Source organism: Thunnus albacares, chromosome 16 (assembly GCF_914725855.1).
Source record: "Thunnus albacares chromosome 16, fThuAlb1.1, whole genome shotgun sequence".
NCBI classification, from domain to species: Eukaryota; Metazoa; Chordata; class Actinopteri; order Scombriformes; family Scombridae; genus Thunnus; species Thunnus albacares.
This window is the reverse complement of record NC_058121.1, coordinates 6725657-6736780: the sequence shown is the minus strand read 5'-3', so window position 1 is coordinate 6736780 and position 11124 is coordinate 6725657. Positions and strand designations below refer to the sequence as shown.

The 11124-nt window shown below is 39.5% G+C and overlaps 1 protein-coding gene across 11 annotated transcripts in view; it reads right to left on the bottom strand.

Annotated features, from left to right (window-relative positions):
- Positions 1-517: 517 nt before the first annotated feature.
- The window catches only part of LOC122999389, a 167854-nt gene continuing 157247 nt past the window's right edge, over positions 518-11124 (bottom strand). For 2 of the 11 annotated variants that reach the window (XM_044376257.1, XM_044376254.1), the window contains exons 5-6: positions 10557-10619; positions 518-5388 (exon numbers count right to left, since the gene is read on the bottom strand). In XM_044376257.1, the coding sequence (XP_044232192.1) occupies positions 5344-5388; positions 10557-10619 (108 nt within the window). In that variant the 3' untranslated portion in view covers positions 518-5343. Of the gene's footprint in view, positions 5389-8248; positions 9756-9953; positions 10123-10556; positions 10620-11124 lie in introns of those variants that run through there. The other 9 variants (XM_044376252.1, XM_044376253.1, XM_044376256.1 and 6 more) reach the window with 5 other exon arrangements.

Below are 11124 nucleotides of genomic sequence, written 5' to 3'. Positions count from 1 at the left end.
GTAAGTGTCCATGAGAGTATGAGGTTGATTAGTCCAGGTTTTAATGTGGTGTGGTCGGCATAGCCTCGGGTCATGCAACAGGCCTATTGTGGGAGGCAGAGAGAGGAAGAGAGAGAGAGAGGATGAAGTGAGAAAGTGAAGTGTGTGTGTGTGTGTGTGTGTGTGTGTGTGTTGGTTTCTTTCTGTGTGCACTGTATGTGTGTGTGTATGTTAATGTGTCTAATTAAAAGCGTAGGGGATCATGCTCCGGCACTGAGCTCTAGCAGCCGCCTGACGCAGATATGACCTCAGGCCATGGTCTATCTCTCACACACACACATACACACACACACACACACACACACACACATAGCTACACTTGCAAATCAACTAATATACATGCATGCACACCAACATGCTATCACATATCTAACACACACACGGACACACAAAAGTTTCCATGCACACTTCTACACCAACACACACACACCTTGCTGCAGTTGGACAACAAAACACAACCACAGACATCCTCACCCATAAAAAAAAACTCTCATGCACATGAACACACACGCATATTTGGAAACAGTCTTTTCTTTTCCTCCCAAATGTTTTCCCACACCGTCCTTGAGCTGGAGTGTGACCGATGACTAGACAGACCAGGGACCCGAGGAAAATCCACTGGAAGTGCCAAGGTTGTTTGAACTGAATAAATCTCTCAGTCGATATGTCATATCCACAGATTTGTAAACACAGTTCGGAGACACAAGAGTTCCTGTTTTGCTCTGACCGGTGTCAGAGCGCTAAAATCACATTTCCCAAATTGCCTCATTTGTGGAGGCAGAGGTAAGGAGACAAGTGAAAAGCAGCTTAGTGCCACATATTTGGCTGATATTGGAGCTCAACATAAGCTTTAAAACTAACATTACTGCTAACATACACTTCCTGTTATGCTAACGTTGCATCATTGACCACAGATTAAGCCCCACTTTCGGTGAAAAACTCTGTAGTTGAAGCAGTGATTCACAGTCCATCAGCTGGTGAGCAAGTCTTACCACAACTGCTATTTTTACTCAGTGCATCTGAACCGATAATTCCAGTTAATAACAATCTATTTCCACAGTTTTGCTCACCATTTCCATCAGTTATGATAACATAATGCTCATCAGACTAATTTATGGGATCTGGGACATAACAATATTTCTAGAATAAGGTTAGAACGTGCAAGAAACATGAGCAGCCTGATCAAATAGCCAGATTATCTTAACCACTTTATTTGGAGGTTAAAACTGACATGAAATGTTGGTAATAATCCCTCATCGCACCAGGAAATAAACTACAAGTACCAGGAAGTCTGTTTGTAAGCTGTGATGGATGTTTACAACAAAGAGTTTGGGTAATAATTTTACTGTTCGCCTTCATTTTCTCTTCTAAATAATTTTTGGCTAAAAACCTGGAGTTTCTCAAAAAATCTTTATGATCATTTGACTGCTTGTGTTTTTTTTTCTCTGTCAGACTCAGTAAAAGATCTCAGCAATTAACCTGGCAAGGACAATGTTATCATTACAAATAGAAATGATGGCCAAAAAAAATGACAAAAAATTGAAATTCTATCACAGTTGCAGAGAAATAATGACATAATATGATTGTAGAAATATTTTTTTTTTTACTGTTGCTGTAATCTTATGAGTAGTCTGGCTGATTTAATATCTGACTGTCAACATCCAGTGGAAGAAACTGAAGTTAAAGATGAAGGTCAATAGAGAGGAAGTGAGTAAAATGACAAATCAGAATAAATAATTTAGTTGTAGTTTTTGTTTTTTACGTGGCTTTATTTTATTCTACAATTTTATTAATTTTCCCCTTGATCCTCATTATTACGTCTGTGTTTTTATTTGACTGTAATTTCTTTGTGAAGCACTTTGGTCAACATTTAAATTACATAAATATATTGACTCGACTTAACCGTAAAGGGCTCGGCTGCAGTGTGACACCAGGGAACCAATTTGTGGTTACATTACACAGCTTTTTGTAGAGAGTGCTCATAGTTAAAACACAACCTTGTGACAGACATGCAGTGTAAAAAAAAACAAAACCTTATGCTACTGTAACTTAACATAGAGTCACTTTTTGGACAATTTTTGTACATCAAGATGAATCACTATTGACCTAATGAACCCAAAGTAATCAATCATACAATGTAAAAAGACACAGAGAGCAAATATAAGGGCATCTGCTATGATTCTGCGCACTAAAGACATGAAAACAGCTCAAGTGTAGATGATAATCTCTCAAAACTGGTAGAAAAAAAATCTCAATAAAATGTTAAATGCACCTATCTTAGCCTCTCTCTCTCTCTCTCTCTCTCTCTGAGCTGCTGAGCACAGAGCTCCTCTAGAAACAGCACACTTGATTTGAGATGGAGATATTAAAAACACAGAGACCTAGAAGGAGTTTTAGAGCTAGATATGCCGTGACAGTCTGCATGTGTGTGTGTGTTTCAGTGCGTTCACCGCGAGGAAGTGGAAGGTGGTGTTGGTGGTGGGCGGGCGGGCTGGAGAGAGGAGGGTGGGGTGAGCTGTAGGGGAGGAGGAGGAGGAGGAGGAGGAGGAGGAGAAGGAAGGAGTAATATGGGTGTCAGGGTGCTAGTAGTCTGTCGCCCAAGGCTGTGACATTACCGCACTTCTGCTCCGCTTTAAAAGAACCAAATCTAACTGACGACTGCTGTGATGGCTCAGTGTGTGTGTGTGTGTGTGTGTGTGTGTGTGTGTGTAAGCAGAATGTACTGTATGTGTGTGTCTAAATGATGCTCTCTGTGATCTGAAATTGGGATAATGCACTGTGACACACCGCCTGGTGCAAGGCTTGAGACCATATTACCCTACTGAACCAACACAGGGCTGCGTGTGTTTGTGTGTATGTGTGTGTGTAAGAGAGAGAGAGAGAAAGAGAGAGAGAGAGATGCCTAGCACAGGTTGATAGATTGATTGACAGATAGATAAACAGGTTGTGTATAGAAACCATGAGTGGAATCTGTATCGAGTTTTCAGTCTAAGTAAGCTGAAATGTTTTTAGTGTCAATTGACAGACTGAGTGTTATTGAATGTTTAAAATCAGTTAGCAGCTGAACTAATGGGAAACCTATAGTCATTAAGTGACTGGAGGTTTGTTTTGCAAGTATATTCACTATACACAAGTAAATTAACCATGAAAGAAGAGATATCTATAGAACTGCTGTGACATGAATCAACCACAAACAACTTTCTGAAGACTTGAAGAGATGAATTCTTGGTGCTGTCAAACCAAGCTGCTTTTGTTTACTTTAGAGAGAGTTTACTTCATAACCTTCAAAGAACTTCATAACCTAAGACAGAAAATGTTTGAAATCTGAACCCATTTTGAAGATTTTCACTTTTGTGCAGCAGTTGTAAACCTTACATAACATGGACGGCCCATTAGCCCTTATTGTTTACATACCTGTGGTAGACTTACACTTACTGTACACGGGTGTTTTCACTTATGCATATTTACTAATACCTCCCTGATGACTTCTCAGCACTGTGTGAGTTTGTACAGTCGGTTCTTGTTTGTGTGGGACCATTACACCTTTATTATTGTTATGTTATTTGTTTATTTGGATTTCTTTTAGCTTAAAGGTTAATGTCCATCTTAAAATCTCACTAAGTACATTTTCAGAGTACTATAGGCCATATTGATTACATTGGAACATGTAATTTGGTGATCTCACATAATTAACCTGAGCTGAAGCTGAAATCTCATCAGCCAGAATAAATGAGGACACCTGTGTGGGTGTGGAGGGGTTTTAACCGCAGTATGTGTGTGTACTGTATGTGCAGGATGTGACTTCAGGTCCTCTAATTTCCTGCATGACACCAGTTATTATCACATAGTTAAAGTAAATCTGTGGTTTATCACAACTTGAGTTTTATATTTGCGATATTTCACAAATTACTTAGAACAATGTTATCACAACCAAAAAAAGTTATAAAAAAAACAATATTCCTTTAACTCTTCATAACTAATAATAACTGTAACAACACATTTCTGTAAATGGATAGAAAGTGTAACAGAGCTCATTAAAGTAACGCATTGACCTTCCGAGATTTCCCTTCAACTGGACAAATCAGGTGTAAATCAATCCCATTAATCCTCCAGTGATTCTCATAGTTGACTTTGTGCACCAGCTGTAAATACTGTAGCTATTTGTTTATTCTAATGCATTTTGCATGACTTTAGGTTCTTCTCTAAGTTGTTTTTTAATGTTTGTTCCTTATTATCTCAATTTGTGTTTTTGTTAGATAAGAAAATAGATATACGTTTTTTTGATTTGTCACATACACATTATACAAGACAATAGCTATGAAATATTTCCTACTGTGCAAAGATAACAAGAAGATACTAAAAATATAAAATAAAGAACTATTGTGCAAAAATGTATCAGTGCCATACATTCAGTTGGATGTAGTTTTTTTGTTATTTGTTTGTTATGAAGCATCTTGTAAGTGTTGTTTTGAAAAGTGCATTGTACTATAAATAAAGATATTCCATCAGTACAGTTCAAAAATGACTTGAAACCAAACACACACACACACACACACACACACACACAGAGAGAGAGAGAGAGAGAGAGAGAGAGAGGATGGCAGGGCTATTAGCACTTCTAAGACACTTCCATGTCACCATGCCATGTTGCCACTAACAGCCATGACATGCTTTCTGCACACTCTCTTATCACGCACAAACACAAACACTTATGTGTTTGTTTGCTTGTCTATTACAGGTGTGCAGATACTGTACATACAGTATACATGTGGGAAGGTCCAGGTATAATTTTGTGTGTGTGTGTGTGTGTGTGTGTGTGTGTGTGTGTGTGTATGTGTGTGTGTGCGCTTTGCACTCATGAAAGGGTAGTAATTTCACGCGTGGTCAGACGGTTGCATTTCAGCTTTAGCCTGAAGTGTAGCAGGAACTCCTTAACTGTTCAATGACTTTAGCTTGAGGCAAGGTCCGCCTACACACACACACACACACGAACACACACACAAGCACACACACCTATGAAATTACACCCATCTACTTGTTCTGCTTCCATACCCACACACACTCACACTAACACACACACACACACACACACACACAGACGTTTGTTGCTGTAAGCCTTACAGCAAAACAACTAGGGAGATGTAAAACATCTGCACACACCTTACAGTGTAAGGTGTATGTAGTTGTTTTACGCCGGAAGGGAAGATCACTGCTTTGTCTGTTTGATAAAGCTACAGCGTCCATCTCCTTCAAAGAGCGCCGTGCTGATCTGATGTGAGGCAAGTGTGTTGATGGATTTGACGATTACACCGCCCAGGGCGCTGAGCAAGAAGCGGCGATGGTGCCAAGCTGTAAAACAGGAAAAGGAAAGGAACATGAACAACTTGATTAAAGAAGTTAAAAGGTGAGTGTGTCCAGGAGTCCAGTCATGGAAATGTACACAAACTGATGTGAATTCCATTATTTCAGAAGAAAAAAGAAGTTATTAGAAAGAAGTCTGAAAAAAAAACATTATTTCGTGTGGAAGAATATGTTTCTGATTCTCTCCTATCCCATTAATCATCTTGTGACCCTAAGATGTATCTTGTGACACCTTTAGGGGTCACAGCCCCCAGTTTGGGAACCACTGATGTAACCTATTCAGAACTGGCTGTGAAAACAATTGTAGAATTCAGGGGTTTCTTGATATGATGCAAAATTATTGCTCACATAACATAACATGGATTATTTCCTCATGTTTCAATAATGTACTAATAATGTAGCATTGTTTCAAAACAAAACTGAAATCTATAGCAGTTGAAACTAGGTCTGTTTTCCTTTTGGGTTGTGAGATGTTTTTATAGTTTTATAAAACAAGATTATTTTATATTTACATTTTATATTAAACTCTAGACATGAGACAAATATTTCCACTCTGCTAAATTAAACTGTCAAAAAGTCAAGACAGAAAGGATGAATCCACTGGACTGAAGCTGACTTGAAGACTTTTTACCACCAAATCCAAAAAGGCTTCCTTAGTCGTATAACTGTATCGACTGTCAACAACTCTAATGTGAAATCATGGTAAAAAAACATTTTTTCAGAAATGAAAAGGCCTTGTGGACAAGTGTTGAAATGTCTTTAGGGCATTTTCAAGCCTGCTCCTAGTTTGTTTTCCCTGTTGGTGCAGTTCATTTGGACAGATCTGAACATAATCATACTCGGGTGTAGACCAAAACACCTCTGGAGCAGTTTGTTTGTGGTGGGAACTTAATACCACCTCAATCTGACCCAACTTCTAACATAACTAAGCAATGAGCTGAGTGAATGTCATCATATAACTTTTAGTGATGCATTTTGTGTGTGAAAAGAAAGTGAACTAACGGGAAAATGCAACAAGCTTATCAACTCACCCACTGATTCCGACCACAGAAAACTAACCATAGGTTTGAAAATGTCTACAATTTCAGTTCATGCTGTCTTGATGTTTGACTGGGAGACTGAGATAAACCAGCCTGGTCGCCAGAGTAAAACGTTGGCATTGTACGTTTCTGCAAACCACAGAAACGTTGAATATCTACATTTCAACACGTGTAATACGTAGCATAATAACATTTCAACAAAACGTATCATATCAACATTTCTAAAGTGACACAGTTCACATGCGATCTATATGAGCTGACTTTCCTATTAGGGGGAGGAGGGGTTGGTGGATGGTTAGTAAGATTCTTGGCACAGAGAGTTGGAAATCAGCAGAGAGCACGGTTTGAGACCACCTCAAAACCAATGCCCGCTTCCCATTTCAATCGACAAAAGCGGGTGGGACATTTGCAGCCGTTTTTCTGGCGAGAAATCTGGGTGTTTTTAGTGTATATGAGCTGACTTTCCTATTATTTTATTCTTTATTTATTTAAACCCAAACCAAGATCTTTCCCTAACCCTAACCAAGTGGTCTTTGTGCCTAAACCTAACTAGACCTTAATCCCAGCGTTGTCACACCATAAAACATCCTTATTCAACGGATAGAAATGCTAATATGCTACGTTTTATAGAGATGTTGCTAGGATACGTATTGTTGAAATGTTAATATGCAACGTATTAAACGTGTTCAAACATAGATATTCAACGTTTCAGAGACGTTCAATGTCAACGTTTTGTTCTGGTCATTGGGTTGGATAAACCTTCCTGATCATTTGTTTTTGTAAAGTGGAAATGTAACAACTGATAACTATCAAACACACATCAACCTAGCCTATAATCCATAATTTATGTTGTAAAAAAACATGTCAAATCAGTCAGATTTGACTTCTTTCTAACAAATTTGTAAACAGACACAAGTCAGTATAAAACCACAGGAAAGAGAGAACAATCTCTCTGAATCTAGTGAATGAATTACCTTCAAAACAGTTGGTGAACTGTTCCGTAAAATAAAACTGTGTCTCCAAAGAATTAACTGGCATCGAGTTTACTCTCCACTATACATTCCTGTCTGCAGTATGTCAGTCCTGGCCTTTCAGTACACCCCTGCTGCTGCTCTATCCCCCCCCAGCTAGCTAATAACATTCACCTGCTGTCCCTGCTGTAAATTCATCCCCTCAGTCACCACCACTACACTTGTCACTCATCTTGATGAGCTGTCTGATGAACTCTGTGGGATAATCCAGCACCGCTAGCTCGCTACATGGAAAGCCCAGCAAACTGGCAAGTACCGAACATGTGACCTGAAGTCAACTCTGCACTGCTGCTCAGCCCTTTGTTTCATTTATTACAGCTTTCTGCTGTTTGGGCTGCTAGCCTCTACAATAGACTGCCACAACCAACACATCAGCGCAGTGGAAATGTTTTGGAGTGCATCATTTTTTCCGTGAGTGTGGTCAGTGGTGTGTTTCATTCTTGATTCTTTTTTTTTTTATTAATTGTCCAATCATCTGGACATTCCATGATGCTGTCTTCAAAATGTTTATTTTGTCTGTTAAGCAGTTTTAAAACCTCCAAGAATTCAGTTCATGATGATATGAGACTAAGAAAACCTGCAAACCAGCACACAGGAGAAGGTGGAGACTTTTGGAGAATTTATTTATTTTTGGAAAAAATTACTTGAATTTATCGATTTATTTTTTGTTGATAAAATGACTAATTGTCTCAGCATCAATCCTAGTTGCATATATTGATTCTTTTTTTGACTATATGGTGTGTTCACTCTGGTTTACTAAAAATGCCAGCATGCATTATAAAATGTGGTATATAGTATTTACTACTAAAACATCTTGTTAGCTGAACTTGCCAATGATTAAAGTAAATATCTGCTTTATGACAATTTAGGTCTTATTTTCATAGTTTTGGTTTTCATATCCATCAGTTATGATAACTTTGCAATCACTTAATCAACTGCTGAAATCTGGGAACACTGCAACCTCCCTACAATCATGTCTGACTGGGACAGACAGACAGACAGCAGAGCCTCTACCCATCTTCTGCTAGGGGCTAAAAATCCTACATTTCAGATAACAACTGAACAACTCTTGCTACTACTGCTCTTACTTATGTCTCACTTCTTTAAAAAAAAAAACAAAATCTCTAAGCACTTACACTGTACTACTGAACACGTTTTGCTCCTAAGTGCTTTGAATGCATTTATTGTAGGTCTTCCAAATGAATGTAATATAGTGTAATGATTGGGGAAGAAGCATGAGCACACAGATGATAGAGGACAAGTTGTACACAACAAGACTTCTTTGGTGCTGCGTTCCCAGATCTCAACAATTAAACCTTACATTTTTCAGCTAAATCTGACACAGTGCAGATTTGATTTTCTAGATTTTATTATAGGGATTATAGGTCCAGCTGGGATTTTTCTGACTTTAATTGGGTTGTTTTCAAATTTAAAATGGGCAGCAATGTCCCATGCATGCACTTGACATCCTATTTGTACAAATCATTACATAAACAATACATCATAACCAACATTAATACATACAATAGTACATACTCATACTGTATTACTATTGTGTTGCAAGGAAGTGGGACAGAGCTGTAGGATCACAGACAGACAAAGACCAGCCATGTGCAGAGTATCTTATTGATTCGTTACCATTTGAAATAAAGTTATACGTTTCATTGCAGCTTTAGCATGAAGCTGGACGCTGTAGCTTCCTCCATGTTTCTAAAGCACATGTTTAAGTTAATTCCAGAGCCTAAGCTACTTCCTGTGCTTGACAAGCTGCTGTACATTTGCTAAGCTGGAGAGACTGTCAGCGAGTCTGCAGACGGGTCCAACGCTACTTAGCAAGAGGAAGAGGAGCCCTTCTGATCTCCCAGGATTACGGTGTGTGTGTGTGTGTATAAGTGTGTGTGCATGTGTGTGTGAGTTCAGGCCCTGGATGGCTTAAGATGGACTGTATATTAGAGTGGAATGTTAAGAGTTTCACACCTTCCTCCCCTCTAAGAACGCATCCGGCTAATGAGAGAGAGAGAGAGAGAGAGCGAGCAAGATGGCGAGAGAGAGAAGGAGCGAGAGAGACAGATGTGGAGAGGGTGAAAGAGAAGGAGATGGAAAACACAGACAGCCTGTCTCCCCATCTCTGACGTATTGACATGCAGGCCATGTATGTGTGTGTGTGTGTACGTGTGCATTTGTGCAGTAGTAGGCTGCTGGGTTAGAGGATAATTGCCAAACCGTTGGGACCTGAGCTCTGCCCGGCCTGTCAAAGCAGGCGTGACAAAACCTCCAATCAACCCTGCAGCAACGAGAGAGAGAGAGAGAGAGAGAGAGAGAGAGAGAGAGAGAGAGAGAGAGAGAGAGAGGGAGCATTATAAAGAGAGGGAGAAATAGAGAGCAGGTTCATTTTATCATTCCTCTTTTTTGAAAATGATATAATTCACATTCTCTGCATATAGTTAGAAGCAAATTATCTTGTATGCAGATGTACTCTATCTATCTATCTATCTATCTATCTATCTATCTATTTATCCATCCACCCATCCATCCATCTATCCGTGGTGACCTTGCCTTGTCCGATGGCTTTAGACCTTTCGACCAATCACTGTCGAGGTTGGATTGACAGATGTAGGGTTCAAGAACTGAGCCGTGATTGGACTACAGGCCTATAAATCATACAGACACACACAAACACACACACACACACACACACACACACACACACGCAGACACACACATATTTTTGCATGTACGGAAACACAAGCATTCTTTTGCACAATGGTGGAAATTATACAAAATACAGGAAGAAGGGATACAAATGCACACACACAAGTAGATCAATACACTCATGAACACACATGCAAACACACACACTACATTATACACACACACACACACACTCATTGCCTGTGGTAGTGACTGATTCCTGTGGTTATTACTGTAGTGCCGCTAGGCTGATGGTTTAGGGCTAGCCACAGCTCTCTCAATCTCAAACACACACATTCATGCACACATACACATAGTCATATGTGTGTGTGTACACATATACTGTATATGCACACACACACACACACACACACAGGTTGTGAATGTCACCCACTCTCAAGGGATGCAGGCGGTTTGCCTGACGCTGGATTTCTTTCCAAAGTGCTGCAGGGGAAACCTAAGGAGAGAGAGAGAGAGAGGAAGACATGGAGAGAGAGAGAGAGAGAGAGAGAGAGAGAGAGAGAGAGAGAGATAGAGGAAGGAGGAGGAATGAGAAAGTTAAGGACTGGTTTGGTATGGAATTATTTCAGTTGAATGCTCTCAGCATTGAATGGTTTTATTTCCACCAAAACATGAGAAAAGTTCATTTTTGTTGCTGTACTAACAGACTGATACTGTAGATCAGATCAGTGTCGTCTCTCTCTGAAGCAATAGGTATTCTAGATATGATGAATGAGTTTAAAGGGAAATTAAAGCAATTTTCAGCCTCCGTCTTACTCTCATAATTGTGGCCGGTCTACATGGGTCACACTAACTTTGCACTCTCCATCGCCGCTCTGGAGATTCAGGAAACTGAGGCTCCAGCAAAAAAGTTGGTACAAGCAGCACAATCTACCTAAAGCTTTCCAAAACAAAAAACTATTTCACATAAATCCTTTGAAATGCTTTTCTCTTTGTCTAAC